Genomic DNA, 18,899 nt, shown 5'->3' with positions numbered 1-18,899 from the left:
CAGAAGAATTTACTGTTTGTTCTAGCCAATACCTGACCATAGGCCTCGGACGCCTAGCCCCTCCACCCTTTCTGAGAACATTCACGACTGTGAATCTTTCCTCTGTCCCTCTGGGATGTAGATGTATCTCCTGCAGCCCAGGAGTTGCTCCCAAGGACCCTTCCTCTGAGATGAAATCAGGAAGGCTCGGGCCTCTGTCCCCCAGTCTCTGTGGCCTACTCACGCTTACGCCAACCCATCCTTTGTGACTTTTCACTCTCCTGGCTCTATCTGGCCCCGCTCACCCCTCCCCCCCCGCCCTCGTTCTCCTGTTAAAGTGCCCAGTCACCCTGCAGGGGCACGGACCCCACAGAGCTCACATGTCCCTACTGTCAGTCGTTTCAGAATGAAACCTGATTTCCCCTCTGTAACTAATGTCTGGCTGTGCTCATTTCTGACAAAACCTGCTCACCCTGCAGTCCCCCTCGGAGTGGGGTGAGAGCTTTGAGAGAAGCACCACCCACACAAAGCGGTGGGCACAGATCCCGAGAGGGCATCCCAAGCTCCCCCTCCCTGAACGGCTGCACAGGCAGAAAGGGAGGGTGGGAAGAGAGTGTGCTGGGAGGGGGTCTGCCAGCCCTGAGCTGCAGAAGCTGCCCAGAGAGCAGGGGGCGCGCCCCGGGACCCGGGGAACAGAGGCCGCCACGAGTGATTCAATGAGAATTCAGGGACAGACATACACCCCATGTCTTCAGGCCGCATCTTCCTCCTGAAGACCAAACCCACGTATCCTACCACTAGCTGGGCGTCTCCATGGGGATGCCCCAGACACACCCAGCTCACCAGGACACACAGGAAACCCCATGTCATCACGTGCCCTCTGTGGCCTGTCACTGAGAGGTCCCAGCCACCAGGTACTGGGCACCGCACTTGCCCACTGCTCACCACAGGGTCCACCCCACCTCCTCCCTCCGCCCACGGCCAAGGCGCTGGTCCCCTTCAGCTCCTAACTAGACCTTCTGTTCGCCCACTCGTCCCCATCCTCACCACCACTCTCTTCTGAGGCCCATTATGCACCCTGCAGAGATCATCCTGGAAACCAAGTTGGTCACATCACTCCCCTGCTTCAACCCTGCTGTGGCTCTGCATTCTCTCTGGATGCACTGCTCGGGGCTCAGGGTCTCTCCTCCAAGCACCTTCCACCCTCAGCTTCCTGCGGCTCCTCCCAGGAGCTCTACCTCTGCTCACTCCATCCCCCTGCCCCAGGCAGGAAGCTGATCCCCGCCGAGGCAGAGCACAGAGCCAGGCTCTCGGGTATGTAGGGGTATTTGGGAAGGACGCAGGCCACGCTCTGGAACGTTGGGGACCAGCTTTATTGCAGAGCCCCGGGGGCCACGCACTCTGTAATCTGGGGCACAGATGGGTGGTGGGCAAAGTTCCACTTGAACGAGTCCTCCATCTTTCTCCTCCTGCCTGGCCTGGTTCTGGGCAAAATCCAGGACAGCGGTATTCTCGCTCAGGAATCAGGAAAATGTAGTCTCAGTGTCCACATCCCAGAGCTGCAGCTCCAAGCAGCTGCCAGCCCCCTTTCCCGTGCCCCAAATCCACCCGCCGAGGAAATGGGAATCAGGGGGGCAGGAGAGGAGCAGCCAGCAAACTTGGCCTCGGCCAGGACTTTGCCACCAAACAGGAATTTCCTCACCACTCATTAGTCACTAGACAGGGGTCAGGCTTCTAGCCGCCAATCGAGACTCAACAGCCCCACTCCAGGGGGGCCACAGGGGTCAGCACAGGAAGGGAGTTGGAAAGGGGGTGGGTGGGATGTTAAAGGGAGGCCCCGATCTGAGCAACAGGCCAAGCCCAGAACCAAGAAATCCAGGTGAGACATACCACGTTCTACCACCGCTCCAAAAACGATGCCTACTAAACAGAATGCCAATCAACTCAACAGTCAATAAATACAAGAGACTGGCTTTTTCCCCAGGGAGGCAACGTGGCACAGCAGAGCGGGGGACTCCAATCAGCTCTGGGGCTGCGGGCAGGTGTCTGAGGTCTCCACCCCAACTCTCCTAGAAGTGAGGCACGGCTGGGGCCCCCGGTTCCCTCCGCTCCGAGGCCCACGCGCTCTCCAGGCCTCACCAGGCCAGGGGCTCCCCCGCCCTGCAGCATCTCAGCAGAGCCCAGCCCACACCTCGCCCACACCGGTCCCTCTTCGCCCTCCCTCGCTCCAGATGACCTCCGTGCTGCTGTGAGGGGCTCTGAAATCCACCCTCACCGCAGCCAGAGTCTAGGTCTGGCCTCGGCAGGAGCTGCCTTCAGTTTCTTCAGCTCCTGCAGTGCTCAGGCTGAGCCTCTGGGAAGGGAGGGAGGTGATCCAGGTGGGGAGGAAGGGGGAAGAGGATATTCTGAGGAGATACCACTTCCTGAGCGAGCCAACGTAAGTGACTTTGTGACTATAAAGGATGCTAAACATACACGTTTCACTCCTGATCCAAATTACTATGATGCTTTGGATCGTAATGTTTTGTGGGACTGTTTTTCCATTTCGTCAACAATTCCAGAAATTTCACATCGAAACGTGTCAAAAATTAAAGGAGAACTCCAAGAAAGGCCTTTGCCACACCTGACCGAGCCCCTCCACCTCACAGGTGAGGAGGCCCACACAGGCAGACGCTTCCTGGGGTCACACAACAGGACAGCGGCAGGGCCCTGCCTCTTCCCCCAGGGCTTCCCCCCTGGCCTGGCCCACCCGAGGCTCGGAGCATCCTGGGCTGAACGGCCTTCTCCCCAGGACGCGCGGCCTCCTCTGGTTGCCCCATTGTGTAAAAGGCGCAGCCCCACCCTTGTCAGCGCCTGGCCTGGACCTACTCGGGAGCGGGCAGTGGGAACTTGAGGGCTGGACGTCTCCTTCTCCAGCCTGGCTCTGAGCTCGGGGCTTCCCGAGGCCCAGGCTGGCTGGGGAGGGCGGTACTTTCCAGAAGCAGGCAGGCCTTGGGGGAGGGAGCACGCAGGGACTGGGACACAGTTGTAGGGGTGACAGAAGGGTCATCAGGGACAGTGGAGCCAAGGTCATCCAGAGAGCTGGGGCACCTGAAAAGCACATCACAGAACAGGTCACGGCCTCGCTGTGGAGACCCTTCTCCCCCAGCCCCGCCCTGGAGAGCCTGTGCCCGTCACCCAGCTCACCTCAGACAGCCCCCTGCCCAGTCGGCGTCTCACCGCTCCCTGCCCCCGCCCTCCCCTCACTCAGAACAGATTCTGCAGCCGGCCGCCTCCTCTGGGGCCTGCAAACGCACAAACAAGGCTGCGCCCACATGCTCCCCCCAGGACCCTGGGTCTTCCATCCCTGCCGCCAGCGCAGCACTGGGCAGGAAGGGAGCAGGTGCTCAGCACTTTTTTTTTTTTTCTTAATAAATGAATGCCTGAATCCACGTGCAAAGTCTTACAACCCTGCCTGACCTTGTCCTGCCCCCGCCCCGGGCCCTTCCCCACCCCTGCCCAGCGCCCAGCAGTACCTGGGGCCGAGGAGGCGGCAGCGGTCACTCCCACAGGAAGTGCACATACCAGATCGTCTCATTCTTCAGCTGGGGCCCGAACAGGGGGTTCAGCTGGGCCAGGATGGCGATGAGCCAGCTGCCAGGGACAGCACAGTGAGGGTGAGCCCAGACACAAGGAACTCTGCTGTGCGCATCTGACACCACGCCTTTGGTCACATGACCGACCCAGCAGCAGGGTCTGGGTTCTGGAGGGAAGGGTCTCATGGAACCATCCACACTGCGGCCGGCACGGGGGCTCAGTCTGGGGCGTGTGGGTTTGGGTTTAGGTTTGGTTTGATCTGATGTTTTGCAGATTTATAAGATCCCTGCGCTGGGGCTGGACCCTGGGATTAGGGAAGAGGTAAGACGGCCTCCAGGGGCACAAAGGGAAGCCATACCGGCTTAACTGAGCGTGAGAGAGGCCTCCCTCAAAACCAGAGCTTGGATTTATTCCTCAGTTTGGCAGCCAGGGTGATTTAACATGGAGCAACCTAACATAGGAGGACTGGGGAGGGATGGCAGAGCGCCTTTTTTGTGAAAGGGGAGGGGCTACCATGAATGGCAGTTTTAGAAAGAGAACATCTAGACATGAAGGACCTGGAAATTGATTCCCTCACACTGTCCAGGCACTCGCATCTCTTGTAATGTTTTCTGTATCCCAGGGACCTTTCCCAAGTTTGACGACTACTGCTCATCCAGTGGTTCTAAACTGGCTGCATCACAATCACCCAGGGGCATGCATTAAAAATATGGATTCCCAAGTGCAGATCATGAGAACTGTGATTTAGTGGGTCCAGGGTGGAGCCCTAAAAGCTGTGTTTTTACAATCTCTCCAGGTGCTTCTGATGTCCCATCAGGTACAAAAGAAACTGAGCTGGTCCAACTCACTCATTTTGCAGATGAGAAAACTGTAGCCTATGAACATGACAGAGCTTGTCCAGGTGCTATATTCAGAACCAGAACCCAGAGTTCATGACTTCCAGCCCATGGCTCTCTTTGCCTCTCCAACTGCCTCCTCTTCTGTGTTTTACAGCCTCAGCCTTTCAAGAGCTGAATGTGCCAGTACCAGGACAGAGGGGAGAGCAGGGCTGGGAAAGGAGGAAAGAAGGGAGCACAAAGGCCCCAGCTGACTTTGAGCTGGGAGAGCAGTACTCACAAGAGGTAACAGCAGACGGCGGTGGCCACCAGCATGGTGATGATCACTCTGCAATGGAAGAGGACGTCAGGTCAGGACGGATGGAAGCAGGTCAGGAGGCCTGGCTGAGGCCAGAGAAAGAGCTGCTGGTGCCAGCCCCTTTCCCGTCTGATGCCACCTGAACACAGGGAGGCTGAGTTCTACTCAGGGTAAGAATCGCTAGATGGAAAATAAAAACGCCAAGTGTCACCTCTTGGGGAGGCCAACCTTGACCACGTCCAAGTTACATTATGAATCTTTCCCTTCACCTATCTGCCTTCTCCATCACCCACTATTTCTCCATCTTAATGCAAACATGTTGGGAAAAGACACTGCACAGAGCTGCATTTGCAGCCACCCACCATGGAGTGGCCTCTGGAATCCAAAGTTCATTGGGCAAAGGGAAGGAAGACAGAAGACCAGAAGACAGGGCAAGAAGCAAGGAGACCGTGAGCCATCTCTGAGGCACAATGAGCAGTTATGAGAATAGCAACTGGCTACCTTGAATCCACTCAAACACTGGAGACAGAGGCTTTAAATGCAGCAGGAAAACTTCAGAAGGAAGAACTCACCAAGGTTTGCAGGGGAGGCGAGGCACTAAAATGGTTTACAAAGTGAGGCCATGGGACCTCAGCCCTGCAGGTCCTTTTTATTTTTTTGCCACTCCGCGCAGCATGCAGGATCTTAGTCCCCCAACCAGGGATCGAACCCGTGCCCCCTGCAATGGAAGCCTGGAGTATTAACCACTGGACCACCAGGGAAGTCCCTAGCCCTGCAGATCTTTAAGAACAGAGGCAATACCCAAATGCAGCCTCCAGCCAAAGCTAAATCTAACCCAAACCAGGCCCTAGGACCTCGGATGTAAAGTACTTGAAGTTGGTGCCAGAGCAATTAGCATTTGATCCATTCTTTCAACATTACCAAGCACCGTGGGCCAGTCCTGTACTGCGCACTGGGGTCTACAGTGGTGAACAAGACAGTCTTCCACCTCGAGGAACTTGTAATCAAGGGGTGAGAGCGCTTTATGGCTGAAGATGATATGAAGCAGAAACTGGTAAACGGTGCAAGAGGTAGAGAAACCTGCTAGGGGACCTTCAAAAAATAATGATACTGGCTAAACATTATTCAATACAATATGTGCCATGCACTAAGAGGCTTATATACATTATTTCGTGTAATCCTCATAGCAGCCTTAAAAGGCAGGTACCAGCATCACCGCCAATTACCTAAGAAGAAATGAGGCTTGAAGTCGTGACAGACGCTCAAGGTCACAGCTGGGCTGGCGTGGACAAACTGCATCAGTGTCTAGCCACAGTCTTTACCTTTACAGGCTGGAGGGGGTGACCCGTAACTGTCTCCACCTTTCTAAAGCACGACCGTCTCTGCCCTTCGGCCCCGACCTCCTGCCTGTTCCCGGCTGAACGCGGCCCAGCACAGGCAATGGAGGAGGAGTGGGGCGCCGTGCGCGCGCCTGGACAGTGCTCGCTGCACAGCGGACCGCCGCCGCCGCCGCCGCCGGGGGAGGGGGTGGGCGCGGCCGCGGAGGTCCACAGGGAGGCTGGGCCGCGCGCGATCCTTACCCGCGGTTGGGTCCTTTCGGCACGAACCAGGGCCCGGCGATGCCGATGAGGCCCCAGAACGTGGTGAAGATGATGACCGGGAGGGCGAAGGAGTGCGCCGTCATGGCCCGGAGCGGGATGCCCAGGCCGGGATGCCAGTCAGAACTGCAGATGCTCCGGTGCGCGCAGGTCCCGCCCGGGCAGTGGGCGCCGAGCATGCGCAGCAGGACCCGGCCGCCCAAGAGAGCCCTTTCAGCGAGCCCGACCCGCGCAGGCGCTCCAGCGCGTCGCTCGGGGCGGGGGCGTGGGCGGGCTTTCCTCTGAGCCAGAGATAATTAGCTTTGAGCATCTCCTCCAGTTTGCTAGTTTTGGATACGGGATTAACAGGACAGAGGCATGTGTCGAAATAAACTCTGCTTTATTCAAATAGCAAAAGATTGAGAATCAGACATGGTTTTTTTAAACCGTGTTTTGCACATGGTTTTGCACATCTTTGAAACCAGAGGAGGAGAGAACATCCCTGGGCCAATCACCTGGGGTGACCTCGGCTGACAGACACTTGGATGAGGGAAACGGCCCATCTTCACACTGTCCTGCTAAATACTTAGCACCCTAGGAACTGAACCTGGGCTTCGAGGGAAGCAAAGGGTCTGGAGTAGATTACACTCCAACGTGTCTGGCTAGAACAGGGGGTCGGGGTCCCTCCTTCCCGCCTGGTCTCTATGGCTACTGAACTCAAACTGTCAGTTAAAACGCTGGTCGCTCAGAATGTCAGCCCTGTGGGCATCAGTCTATGGAGATCACAGGTAGGGAACGAGGGTGGAGGCATGGCTAGGACTCTGGCCAAAGGCAGAGAGCTTGCTCCTTCCATCCCCAATGCCCTTCAGCTTGTTTTTCTGTGAGGCAAAAATAGGAAGGCTCTCCAACAACGGGGTCTCCAGGCCCTGGGCTCTGAAATGCCGCAAGTCTCTTGAAACAAAACGAGATGTCAGCTTGGGCAAGCGGTCTCACCACGCTTCAGCCTGGGGTCCTGCACAAAATGGTCAGCGTCCTCTCTGCCACTAGCGAACAAAGGGGACCCAGGGCATGCCTGTGCCCCTCGAGAAAGTGGGTAGTGCAAATCCCTGTGACAAATAGCATTTTCAGTCGCCCCCCCCCCCAAGGGGCCCAAGTTTCTCACGAGCTGGCGTCGGAGGCTTCCTCAGAGCACAGATGTGGCGAGGGAGGGGCGTCCCTAGCTGGCCTCCACCTCCACGCCTAGACTCGCACAGGGACTCGTGCGTGTGGCACTCACGCACGGCGCTGCTCGCAGGACTAGCCTCTTGCTCTGAGGATTCTTAAAGGATGGAAGGTGCCATGGGGAGGATGCCTGCGAGAAAGTCACCTCAATTTGAATCGCTATGGGTAGGGTGGGGGCTATAACCCCCACTTTAAAGGGCCCTCCTCTCTTCCATCCCACCAGCTCATACCCGCGGCGCCTGGCCTAGTGCAGATTCCTGAACTCCCCGTAGTGACCGACGCGAACAGGGGAGGGAGGCCTGGGCTCCCTCTTGGCCACGTGGACAGTAACACCGCCAGGGTTCAAGCTCCGAGGGCCCGTGGCACACCTCGGCCCCCAGAACACGGGGCTGTCAGGGAGACAGTGCCACAGCTGAAAACGCAGAAAGCGGAAACGGGATTCCTGGCTCGAAGCTGAAGAAAACTGGAAAGTGATGGCGCTAAGGCTAAGTGCTAAGGGTGGGGTGCTGGGAAGGGAGAGTCAGAGACACTGGGAACCAGGGGTTCTGCCAGACAGTGAGACACTCAGTACCAGCATCTCAGGGGCTCTCGGCACCTTCTAGGAGTGGGAAGTGGACAGATGGCTGCTTGAGGGCCAGGCCACTTGGACCTGCATCGCAGAGCAGGGACCCCACCTAGAGCCAGGCAGCACGGCCAGGACGGAGCACTACTTCCTGCCCGTCTAAAACAAGAGAAAGGCAGCGGCAAAGAAGCCCTTCCCTCTGACCTCCCCCTCGTTTCCCACCCGTGGTTAGGAAGGCGGGACCCAGACACTACATCATCCTCAGCCAGATGAGCAGCCTAGAAGCCTGCCCAAAGCAGCTGCCCTGGAAGGAAAAGTGCTTTACTTCAGGGTGGAAGAGGAGATGGGGTGATGGGGAGAGGGCAACGGGAACCAAATAGTGTGGGACACCCTTCTGTGCCGCCAGGGTGCTGGTCCTCATGCTTGAGCGAGCCCACGAAGTTCCTGGGGGGCCTTGCTGGAAACAGTCCCGGGGATCTGAATCAGGTGGGTCTGCGTTGAAACAGATTTAAACAAGACACCCCTAGTGATTCCCAAGCTGGTCCCCAGAGCAACTTCGGGAAGAGAGGACTAGACCATTATGCTGAGGGCATGTTGAGAGAGCACCTCTTCCCATAATAAGGACGTTGGTGGCAAAGGACAAGGACAAGGGCTGAAGGCAGCCAAGTCCACTCTGCAGCCTGAGGGCCGTCTCTCAGAGCCGGAGGCGCTGTCATCCATCAGTCCTGTGGCAGCTGGGGCACCAGCAGGCACTTGGACTCTCTACTGCCACTTCGTGGAGAGGGACACCAAGGCACAGAAAAGAGGAAGGGATTAATCATGGTTGAACCACTGCCTGCAGCAGAGTTGGGACAGGATCCCAAGCCCCCCAGGTGCAAACTTGTCCTGTCCGCTCTGCTCCGTAGAAAACCCGGGCTCAGCACAACGCAAGGGCTGCGACTGGTGGAAAGCGCCAGGCTCCCTCCAGGGAAACACTCCTCCCCTGTCTGGGAGCTGCAGGAGGATAACCTTTCTTGGTTGCTCTGTGCAAAGGGGTTCTGCTTGCCTCATCCTAAAGGCAGGCCCCGGGAGGAGACAGAGGCAGTCTCTGATGCGAGTCTCCCATTTGAAGTTGAGGCTTCCCGGCTTCTAACATGGAGCCAGGGGGATAGATCCCAGAGCCAGGCCAGCTGGCCCTAGACCTGCTCATCCCAGGCCCCTCACCACGTGTCTACCCCGCGCCACTCAGGCTGTGGGCAGCCCGCTGGGATGCTCCCCAGCTACCCAGGGGCTGCAGTGCTCCTTTAAGTCCCCTACCCCCAACCGTCTCTCCCACTTCAGAAAAGTCCTCCTGCCACCAAAACATGGGGTGAAATCTTTCATGATGGAATTATTTCCTGAAGCACCTTAAAATGAGCTTGAGCTAAGAACCCTTCTGCATATTGAAGTGCTGTGAGGTCGCCGCTCGGCTTAGAGGAGGGCCTTGGTAAGCAGACTGTGCGCCTCCGGATCCCGCTGCCTCCCTGGGATGTGGGCTTCATTACCTTGTCACTGCCACTTCCCAGTGCTCAGAGAGTCCCCACCAAGCGAAGACTCTAGGGCAGCCTAGAATCCCAGGGCCTGTCACCATGATCACGAGGGCCAGGGCAGCAGGGGGTCTCCAAGACAACCCCTCAGGGTCCTGCTCTTACAGGAGCGCTTTATCAGGACAGCCCAGGGCCTCTTGGCTGGGGTGGGGACGCAGGAGTCCGTGGCGAGGCTCTAGGACGCAGTCCGTCAGGACCTCCACGGGTTCCCTGTAGGACGGGATGGGCGGCTTCTGGGTCACAGCCTCCTCCACGCGGAGCGCTCCCATCTTCTCCTTCCTGAGCCCCGCCCCTCGTGCGGGAGGAAAGGGAGGGTACAGTCAGACAGAGAAAACAGATCAGATGATAATCCCCTCCCCACAACCAACTGCGCCCCAAGGTATGTTCGGTGAAGAAGCCCTGGCAGAACAGACTGGAGACAGACCAGGACTGCTCTCTGTGGGCCTGATGGAGTCCCGCTCTGCTGACCTTCCCCCTGGGGCAGCAGAGCTCATGGGCGGGCGGGGGGGGCAATTTTGCTCCCAGGGGACATTTGGCGGAGTCCGGAGACCTTTTTGATTGCTACAACGGGGAGGGTGCTACTGGTACCCAGTGTGTGTGTAGTGGGAAAGGCCAGGGGTGGCCAGGCGCAGGACAGGCACCCACAGCGAAGAACTACCTGGCCCCAAACGTCAGCAGTGCTGAGGTTGAGAAACTGCCTGGGAAAGAAGGCTTTACCATATAAAATCTGGCCGTGTTCTCTGTTTGCTTCAGACGTCCGAGTCCCATCGCCCTATGATTACAACTTGCAGAAGTGCACAGCTGATGGCGTCTTCTTCTCCTTCACCCTCACAGGTCGGGCTCTGGGAGCAACTCACTCACCAAATGCGTGGGTGAAGGACTCCCGTGTTGGAATCACCCTCTTTCCTTCTCTCCACTTCTGCCCCCTCCCTGCACCCACCCCCCAGCTGCAGGGCCAGGGCCACCAGGCTTCCTACAGAGCGTCTGTCAGCCCCGAGGCCGGTCCACTGCTGACGATCACAGACCCTGAGGTAGGATGAAAGCAGAAGCAAGAGGACGGAGACCCGCTACAGGAAGACGCCAAGAGAGGAAAACCATGGCTCTGTCACTGTCCAGTGACACAGGAGCAGCCTGGAGCAGTTTTCTTTGGTGTTCAGTGACTACTTGAAAAGAGGGAAATTTCTTACTTAAGATGTCCGGTAACTTGGCCTCCAGGATAACGTCACTTCCCCCTCAAGCCCAGTCCCCACCTGGCCTTCCAGGCTAGTTGGGAGGCTCTCCTCACGGACCCCTCCCCTGCCTGAAACCCCCAACCTTCTCCTCCACACAGCACCGTCCTCACAGCCCCTGTGACCTGCACCAACCTCTTCCCTCTGCAAAGAGGGTCCGCACAGCCCCACGGGAATGTGGTGTCTCTGCCCTCGCTGGTCCAGTCCCCGAGTGATTTCTGGTAGCAGTTTGAACCTTTAAAGAGTGCCATGGGCACGACTCGCCAGATGCTGTTCTAAGCCCTTCACGTCTATTAATTCGCTTTACAGATGAAAAACCATAGCACAAAGAGATTAAGTTGCCCGAGGTCACGTGCTAGTCAGCGGCAGGACGAGAATTTGAACCTGGGCAGCCTTGCTCTGGAAATTCCTGCTCTTGGCTCTATGCCCTGTGCCCTGCCGTGTGGGCGTCCTGCCTTCTAGCTGGATCCTAATCTCCTGGAGGGTAGGTGTCCCGTCTTGAGCACCCACTGGTCTAGCAAATGGTCGGGCACGTGACACCTTAGAGCAAGCCTACTGTGACAGCTGACTTGCGCAGACTCTACCAGGCTGTGAGCTCAGCATGGGGTTGGGAAGCTAAGATTCTCTTCCTTTGCTTCCCCAGGTCCAGGAGCTCTGCCACGCATACTTACTTGTGTGGGAGCGGGGTGGCACTTGGGCACGAGTGTAGACGTGGCTGAAACGCCGACCTGAGGAGGTCAGGTACCAGTGCTGGATGGCGGGCTGGGGGTTGTACTCTGTGACCGCCACACCATTCACCGCTGTCATCATGAGCATGTTGATCACCTCGTTGGAGAGCTTGGTCCTCTCATCGGTCCTGATCCGGTTCATGGCACTGAATCCGCGCTCACAGCAGGAGGTGGAGACGGGCACACAGACCACCACTGCCACGAGCCTGCTGAGCAAGGGGAAGCGGCAGTCCTGGGCCAGGGCGTTCCTGCACAGCATGGAGAACGGCAAGTTCTTGGCGATGGCTTTCAGGCCCAGCCACTCCTCCAGCAGTGCCTCCTCGCTGTATCCTGGGGGCAGTGAGAGTTCAAAATATCTGGCCAGGGCAAGAATATCATCATTCCCAAAACCGGCCAGTTCCATCCCACTTGGCCAGGCCGTGGCGTCAAACACCTCCATGTTCTTGAGCTGCGGGGGACGGGCCGCGTCAAACCTCTGCTGGAGGTACTCAATCCCAGTCAGGATCATTCTCTCCCTGTCCGCCTGGAACCGCTGTTCCGCCACCTCCATTCTGTCCAGGAAGATGCCGTGGAGCTGCCCGTCCCTGAAGCCGGCATTGAACTCTTCCTCTTTGGGTCCTGCCTGGTGACGGAGGGTCTCCAGCGCTACGTAGGCCCGTCCCAGCGTGGAGTTCACCTCCGTAATCAGCACGATCTCCTTCTGGCACACTTCGGACAAAGGCCTGTAGATGCTCAGGAAGTCCAAGAGGAAGTGGCAGAACTTGACGAAATGGAAGCCCTTCATCAGCTTCAGCATGCCTTTGGCCCTGTGCCCGATCTGGCCACCTGCTTCCGCCACGCTCTGGAGGTGCCTGGCCAGGGCGGGCCAGCTCACGATGAGCGCATTCAGCGTGCGCCTCTTGCTGGCCACCCACCTGACAGCGTTCAGGTCCTTCAGGCGGATGATTTCCTGCTCCAGTGGGGCCGCGCCTTCCTGCAGCTCATTCAGCCTTTTGTTCGAGGACTGATAGAACTTGAAGACGGTTCGGATGTGCCGGTCACACTTCTTGACCAGGTCGATGCCTCCACAGGCGTCAACCACGGCCAGGTGTAGCCGGTGGGCCACGCAATGCACCGGCAGCAGCTGGGGGATGGTCTCCTGGAGCTTCTCCACCACACCTCCTCTGCAGCTCAGCATGGCTGAGCCATCGGTTCCCAGGCCCACCACCCAGCCAGGCTTCCGGAAGGGGATGTCCAGTTCGTCCAGGGCAGAGATGATGGTCTCAAAGTATCCATCCACCGTCTCGCTGTAGAGTGGGGCCAGAGTGATGTAAGACTCCTTCACCTCCGTCCCCTTAAAGTAGCGGATGTAAACGCCCACACAGGACTGGTCGGAGGTGCCTGTGGCGCTGTCCAGCAACACGCTCACACACGGGGAGTTCCGGACATCCTCAAGGATCTCCTTCTTCAGAGTCTCGGAGATGTATTTGATGAACTGAGTGCAGGCGGTGCGATTTCGGTACTTGCCCAAAATCATGGTCCCAGTGCTTTGGAGGAGTTGCAGGATCTTCTCAAAGTCGTTCAGGGGCCTCGAGTGGTACGCGATGGAATAGGCGGCATTGAAAAAGTGCTCCATGTTGGCCATCAGGTCACTGGAGATCTCGGGCACGAGGGCGGCCTGGGGGGTGTCTTCCCTGACTTCCAGGGTGTTGACACAGAGCTTGTGTGCTTTGCTGACTTCATGGTACTTTAAAGTCTCCACTTTAAAAGGACCCGTGTAACCTCGGACTAACCGGGATGATCTGTCGTGCAGACTAGGTCTTTCTCTGCAAGCTGAGCAGAAGAGCTTGGTCTCTTTTGGGTCAATTACTAACCATGGGAACTGCCCAAACCACGACCTCTGAATTGAGCGGGGTCTGTAAGTCCTCTTGATTTTCCTCCGTCCATCTGCTTCTACTTCACAAAGGCTGGGATTGCAGTAGGAGGTGCACGTCTCCATGGAAGGAGCTGGAAGCAGTGCAGATTCTAGAGCCGAGGCCTGTGTGTGTGTCTCTCTAACGGCCACCGTCGTCTTCTTCCCTTTGGAGCAAATCAAACTGTGCTCGGTTTTGCCGCCCAGAACTCTGCCGTCTCCTATCAGCTAAGACATCCCAACTCAATAAGTACCCCTTATGCAAAGCAGAGAAGATGAATGTGATCCACCTTTCTAGAAATCAGTAGGGCTTCTATTTAAACCCTTTCCCATTATTGTCTCTGAAAGCCAGTCTGTCTCCCCAAGAGTTGTCTGCTAATCCTTGTGGGCTCTTTAGCCAGCCTCCCCCTCCCTATCTACATATCTACCCTGAGATCATGTGACATCAGATGCTAATAAGCTTAATTAGCATCTTGGCCACAGATGCTATTGGATGGTTTTAATCCTCTTTCGAGGCACCACAAAGAAATGAGGTTATACATCCAAAAGTCTTCTTATGAGCCTTGGAAACAAGGGAGGCATAGGAGTATACACAGTAGCTATTAGCCAATAAGTTACTGACAGAGATACACGAAACTGCTAACTCTCACAGACCAACAGTGTTGTCACTGAACACCAGGGGAGGAGGCAGCAGAGGCTCACAGCCGTGGGCCACGTGGCTCCTCGTGACCAGTGCCCACCACGCACCTCCCCCATCAGCTCTACCACAGTCTCCCCGTTTCACTTCTGCTCATCAAAGCTCCTTATTTTTCCCAAACTGTCCCAGTTTCTCAGATTCTTCTACACCGTGAAGGCACAGTTTCTTATTCACGTTTTTCTACCAATACAGGGCCTGGTGCACGACAGGTTCCGCGCGAGGATGGCGGAACTAACACTGTGTGACTCGCCATAGCCGCCTGGGCCCCCGGACGTACCCTTCAGAACCCAGCAGGTCAAGACCCACCTGGAGGACGGCCTCTCCCCCACTTGGGCCCGTCTGGGTCCTTGATCCAGGGTGCAGCTCTCCGCTCCAGTTTTGAGATCAAGTCTGGTTTGGCGGCAGCAGGCCCTGTTGCAGGGACGAAGAGTCACAGTGACATCACAGCTCTGGACTGTCAAGTCAAGCGGCCCATCTGAAAGATCCAGGGAGGCCTCTGGGTGCATTTCCTAATAAAATCTTTCCAACAAGGGGCGCGATGAAAGCATACCCATCTAGGGTGCCAATTTATTCTTAAAACCCAAAGAGGCACCAAATTAGGGTGCCTCCCTTAGCTCCATGGCTCATCCGTGGGAGCATGAGTCGGCTAAACGAATCTAGAGGGGAAAGGGAGAAAACAGGAAGAGATACAGAGGACAAAATAGAAGGAGAGAGGACAGGGGTGATAGAGAAAGCCACACGAGAAGTGGGAGAGGGCCACCAACAACTGTCCCATGCGTGTGCCCCTCAGCAACACCCGCAGCTGGCCTTGGCGCAGGTGGCTAACTACACGGGGCACCGGAAAAGCCCCTTCACTCTGCCTACCACCTGCTGCGGAACCTGAAATCCGACTAGAAGAGATTCGTGTCTTTGGGTTAAGCACTGCCTTTACTGAAAATATGAATATTCTTCAGGGCTATGCGAAGAAATTGCTTTCTTGATTTAAAGTAAAATCCATTAATCTCTACTTACATGCTTTTTATGTATCTATGTGAATGGGTGTATAACCTCTCTTTGGAAAGACATATACAAGCCACTGGTAACTGCGGGCACTTCTGTGGAGGGACTGAAGGACAAGGTAAAAGGGAGATTATTTTCACTATTCATCTTTGGATCATTCAAATATATTAATATGTGCGTGTGTGTATGTATCCACATATTTACTACTAATAAAAATATAATACATTATTAATCTGTGATAGATTGAACACTTATTCATCTTCAAACGTCTCTAAAATGAGGGCAAAGGGATAATAATTAAAAGAAGCATAAGCCCAAGAGAAACATTGTACTAGAAATGTTAATACATTTTTAGAAGAAGGAAAGGAGATAAAAGAGAAGAACTAACAGAGCTGGACACCAAATGCCAGCAGAGCGGGTAATGAGGAGAAAGAAGTGAACTTGACCCCAGAATCCCCAAAAGAGCCAGGACGCAGAGGCACCAGGTGCAGCAGAAGGTGGTGGGTAAGGAGAGACCAGTTCAAGGCCAGGTCCACTCACTTATTCCAGGAAGCCAGAAAATACCACCACCCTCCCCCAAGGAGGAGAGAGAGGTTGGTCTACAGAAAAACTTAACCAGAAAGGTTCCGGGCCCTGGAATGGTGGGGTGAGTGAAAGATGAAGGAGAAGAGCTGCAATGCAAACAGATGAAGACAGTCTATAGACCAGAAGCTGCGTTACTCGGCTCCGAGAACACCAGCTTAGTGTACAGCCAAGCAGGAGACCAGAAGTTTTCTTTGGAGAAATGGAATTGCCCCTCCCCAACCCTCCTCCCCGAAAGACCTACGGATCCTGACTTCGCCGGGCTCTTCAATGAAACATCCAGGTTCACAGCTGGTCACCCTACAATGTAACCTACCCCTTGAGTCCCAGCCATGCACACAGAGCTTCCAGCCAGTTTTTAAGGCTTTACTCTTAAATGTGAATGAACCTAAAGATATTTATTTAAGACAAACTGCTAACAAGTAGGAAAAAGGATTGAAGGAACTAGAGATACTGCAGGAAGCAAAACAAAATTTCAACCCCCTCCCCTGAAAACTAGAACATTCCCACAGAGAAAAGTCATGATAGTTATCCATGAAAAGAGCCATAAGGGCTCTTAGATTTAAAATATGATAGAAAAAAATGTTTTAAATTAAGTAGAATTGTTAGAAAATAAAATGGAGGAAATCTCCAGGAAAGTAGAACAAAAAAGACAGAAGCAGGAAATAGGAGAAAAAGAAAAAAATAAAACAAAACCAGAGGCTCAATTTAAGAAATCTAATATCTAACTAATAGGACTTTTTGGAAGAAAGAAAAGAGAAAATGCAAAGGAAGAAATAATACAAGAATGTTTCCCCAAAATGGAAACTGTGAGTTTCCACATGGAAGGGAAGCACCAGATATCCAGAACAAAAGATGAAAAAACATCCATATCATTAAGCACTAAATACTTCAAAACGCTGGAATAGGACTTAAAACTTTTCAGAGTGGAAAAACAGGCTGTGTTCAAAGATTTAGGAATAAAAAGGTATTTAGACTTCTCAACACCACCCGTAAAACCTAAAAGCAATGCTTTCAAAATGCTGAGGAAAATCATTTCCAACCTGGAATTCTATACCCAAACCAAATTATCAATTGTGAAAGCAGAATAAGGGCATTTTCAGATATACAGAGTCTTTAAAAAATTTCCTCCCATGAACCCTTTCTTAGGAAGTTACTGAAGGATGTGCTCCAACAAAACGAAGACATAAACCAAAAAGAAGCAATAGATCCAGGAAATAGGAGAGAGATGAAGGAAAGTCTAAGCCCACAGCTGTGCAGCAGGCCTAAAGTATAACTAGTTTAGATAGAGCAGAGGAATGGAAGACCCAGTGACAGTTTCCAGAAAAAAAAGTGAAACCGATAGGTCACAGGATGTTTGATCATGTGGAAAAAACTCTTCAAAGGAGTTATATAATTCCATGGAGAGTTTGAGAAGAATTGGTGATAGTACAGAAAACTAGCAAAGTAAAAAAATAAAAAATTTCAATTCCTGGGGGAAAAAAATCCTACAACAAAGGAAACATCATCATAATATGTCACCTTGATTAGAAGTAAATAATACATAATCATAATCAGGCAAATAATTTACATTGAATTAACCAAAAAAGTATGATATACCTGTTCTGAGAGGATGGAGGGAAGAGAAGTGGGGGCCTGGGGTGATGTAAGAGGGCCATATCTTCATCCTCCACAGTAGGAATCAATAGATAATATCTAAAATCAATAAATCAGGAATAGCAATAAACATATGCAACAGGATATTAAAGTGTGATTCTGTCTGCCTGTTTCGGCTGAAGGCTCCCCCAAAATAGGAGCCAACTCTCCCCCATTCCAAAGCTAGACCACCGAAGCCGACTTGGAAAGAGTGGCTGAAACACTGGGCTGTAACCCAAGCACTTGCCACTAAGAGGGAGTCAAAGCACTGGGAGGGAGGAGGTCAGGAAGCTGGATATTAGAGATGCTTGGAAAGAGCTGTCAAGTGTACTGTGAGCCCTCCACACTACCACGGGGAGGGGTGGGGTGGACTGGGCTACTTTCCTCTGACCTTAAGCCTAATGGGAATGACATCCTGACCTGTACTTCCTGGAGCTGTGGGGCTGCTCGGGAATCCAGGCCTGGAAAAGACTAAAGGCATAAACTGACCGATGGTTCCTTGGTGGTGGCCATGTTGGGAAGAGCCTACATTCACAGGGCTTGTCAGAGCAAAGGATATATAAGTGTTTTCCATGGTCTAGATGTGGGCCTCGGAGGGAAAGAGAAGAGGCCCAGAGCCACTTAAAGGGACTGCCCCTGTCTGCCTATTGGTGATGCCCCCCTAAGGAGCCCATATGGGGCAGACTGCCAAAGCAGTCATTACCCACTGTAGTGAGAGATCTCCAGTAACGGGGGTTTGGGGGAGTGCAGAACCCACAAACACACTTGGAGAATCAGCTTTCAATTATCCCAGCTACATGTAACTGGTATCAGATTACATGGATGTAATTCTTGTACCTCTCCTCCCCACCTACACACCACCATTCCCAGCCAGGATGCAGCAGAAGTCCTGGAACAAGCTGGGGGGTAGGAGGAGAACTTCTTTCTTCCTATCACAAGATTCCGGATTCTAGACCTAAAGCAGGTTGAGATGGGAGAGGCAAGAAACTTCAGCTTTAAATGAAGTCCAGATTTTTAACCACTACAAAAGGACTGGACTTCTGTTTCCTAATATTTTTTTTTTTTGGTCAATTTTTGATATCATTTAAAACCTATAGAAAAGTTTTAATAATAAAACAAGGAACGCCAATCATTTGCATTTTGTTCCATTTGCTTTATCATGCCCATGTGCCCTCTCTCCCTCCCTCCTTTTACTCTCTATATATGTGTAATATATAAATACATATATATGTATATGTGCAGGCTGCACACTGGAGTTACCTGGGAAGCTTTAAAATATATGTTATATATATATATATAATATTTTTCTGGACCATTTGAGGCTAAATTGTTTTCATTCCTCCCTTTATCCCTAAATACTTCTGTGTGTATTACTCAAGAAAAAAGACATTCTCTTATCGGGTTTGCAAAATGCTAACACGAGCTCCATGACCCCAACCCTTGCCTAATCCCTGCCCCTTGGAGTGTGACTGAAATGTGTGAACTGATATCACACCCGTAATTACATTACATAGCAAAAGATAT

At 53.7% G+C, this 18,899-nt stretch overlaps 2 protein-coding genes across 16 annotated transcripts in view; both read right to left on the bottom strand.

Annotated features, from left to right (window-relative positions):
• Window positions 1-1,334: 1,334 nt before the first annotated feature.
• On the bottom strand, window positions 1,335-6,494 carry ATP6V0E2 (ATPase H+ transporting V0 subunit e2). The gene is made up of 4 exons (XM_082398751.1): window positions 6,270-6,494; window positions 4,672-4,719; window positions 3,495-3,612; window positions 1,335-3,069 (listed from the first exon to the last, which is right to left on the bottom strand). Exons 1-3 carry the CDS (start codon window positions 6,464-6,466, stop codon window positions 3,519-3,521), a joined length of 339 nt encoding a protein of 112 aa, XP_082254877.1. The 5' UTR covers window positions 6,467-6,494; the 3' UTR covers window positions 1,335-3,069; window positions 3,495-3,518.
• A 155-nt stretch (window positions 6,495-6,649) lies between these two features.
• ZNF862 (zinc finger protein 862) overlaps window positions 6,650-18,899 on the bottom strand; it is a 33,665-nt gene continuing 21,415 nt past the window's right edge. For 10 of the 15 annotated variants that reach the window (XM_082398733.1, XM_082398728.1, XM_082398738.1 and 7 more), the window contains 3 exons: window positions 14,466-14,570; window positions 11,515-13,629; window positions 9,765-11,078 (listed from right to left, as the gene is read on the bottom strand). In XM_082398733.1, the coding sequence (XP_082254859.1) occupies window positions 10,837-11,078; window positions 11,515-13,629; window positions 14,466-14,570 (2,462 nt within the window). In that variant the 3' untranslated portion in view covers window positions 9,765-10,836. Of the gene's footprint in view, window positions 11,079-11,514; window positions 13,630-14,465; window positions 14,571-18,899 lie in introns of all 15 variants that reach the window. The other 5 variants (XR_014246623.1, XR_014246624.1, XR_014246625.1 and 2 more) reach the window with 5 other exon arrangements.

The sequence above is a fragment of the Balaenoptera borealis genome (assembly GCF_965194805.1).
Source record: "Balaenoptera borealis genome assembly, chromosome: 7".
Classification (NCBI taxonomy): Eukaryota; Metazoa; Chordata; class Mammalia; order Artiodactyla; family Balaenopteridae; genus Balaenoptera; species Balaenoptera borealis.
The sequence above is the reverse complement of the archived record's forward strand: the minus strand, read 5'-3'. Positions and strand labels throughout refer to the sequence as shown.

Bases quoted from the DNA above. Each gene is read 5' to 3' on its own strand.
- ATP6V0E2 (XM_082398751.1), bottom strand. From the start codon at position 6,466: ATGCTCGGCGCCCACTGCCCGGGCGGGACCTGCGCGCACCGGAGCATC. The intron at 4,720-6,269 runs GTAAGGATCGCG...CTTCCATTGCAG, and splicing joins CCGAAAGGACCCAACCGCGG to AGTGATCATCACCATGCTGG. The intron at 3,613-4,671 runs GTGAGTACTGCT...TGTCCCTGGCAG, and splicing joins GCCGTCTGCTGTTACCTCTT to CTGGCTCATCGCCATCCTGG.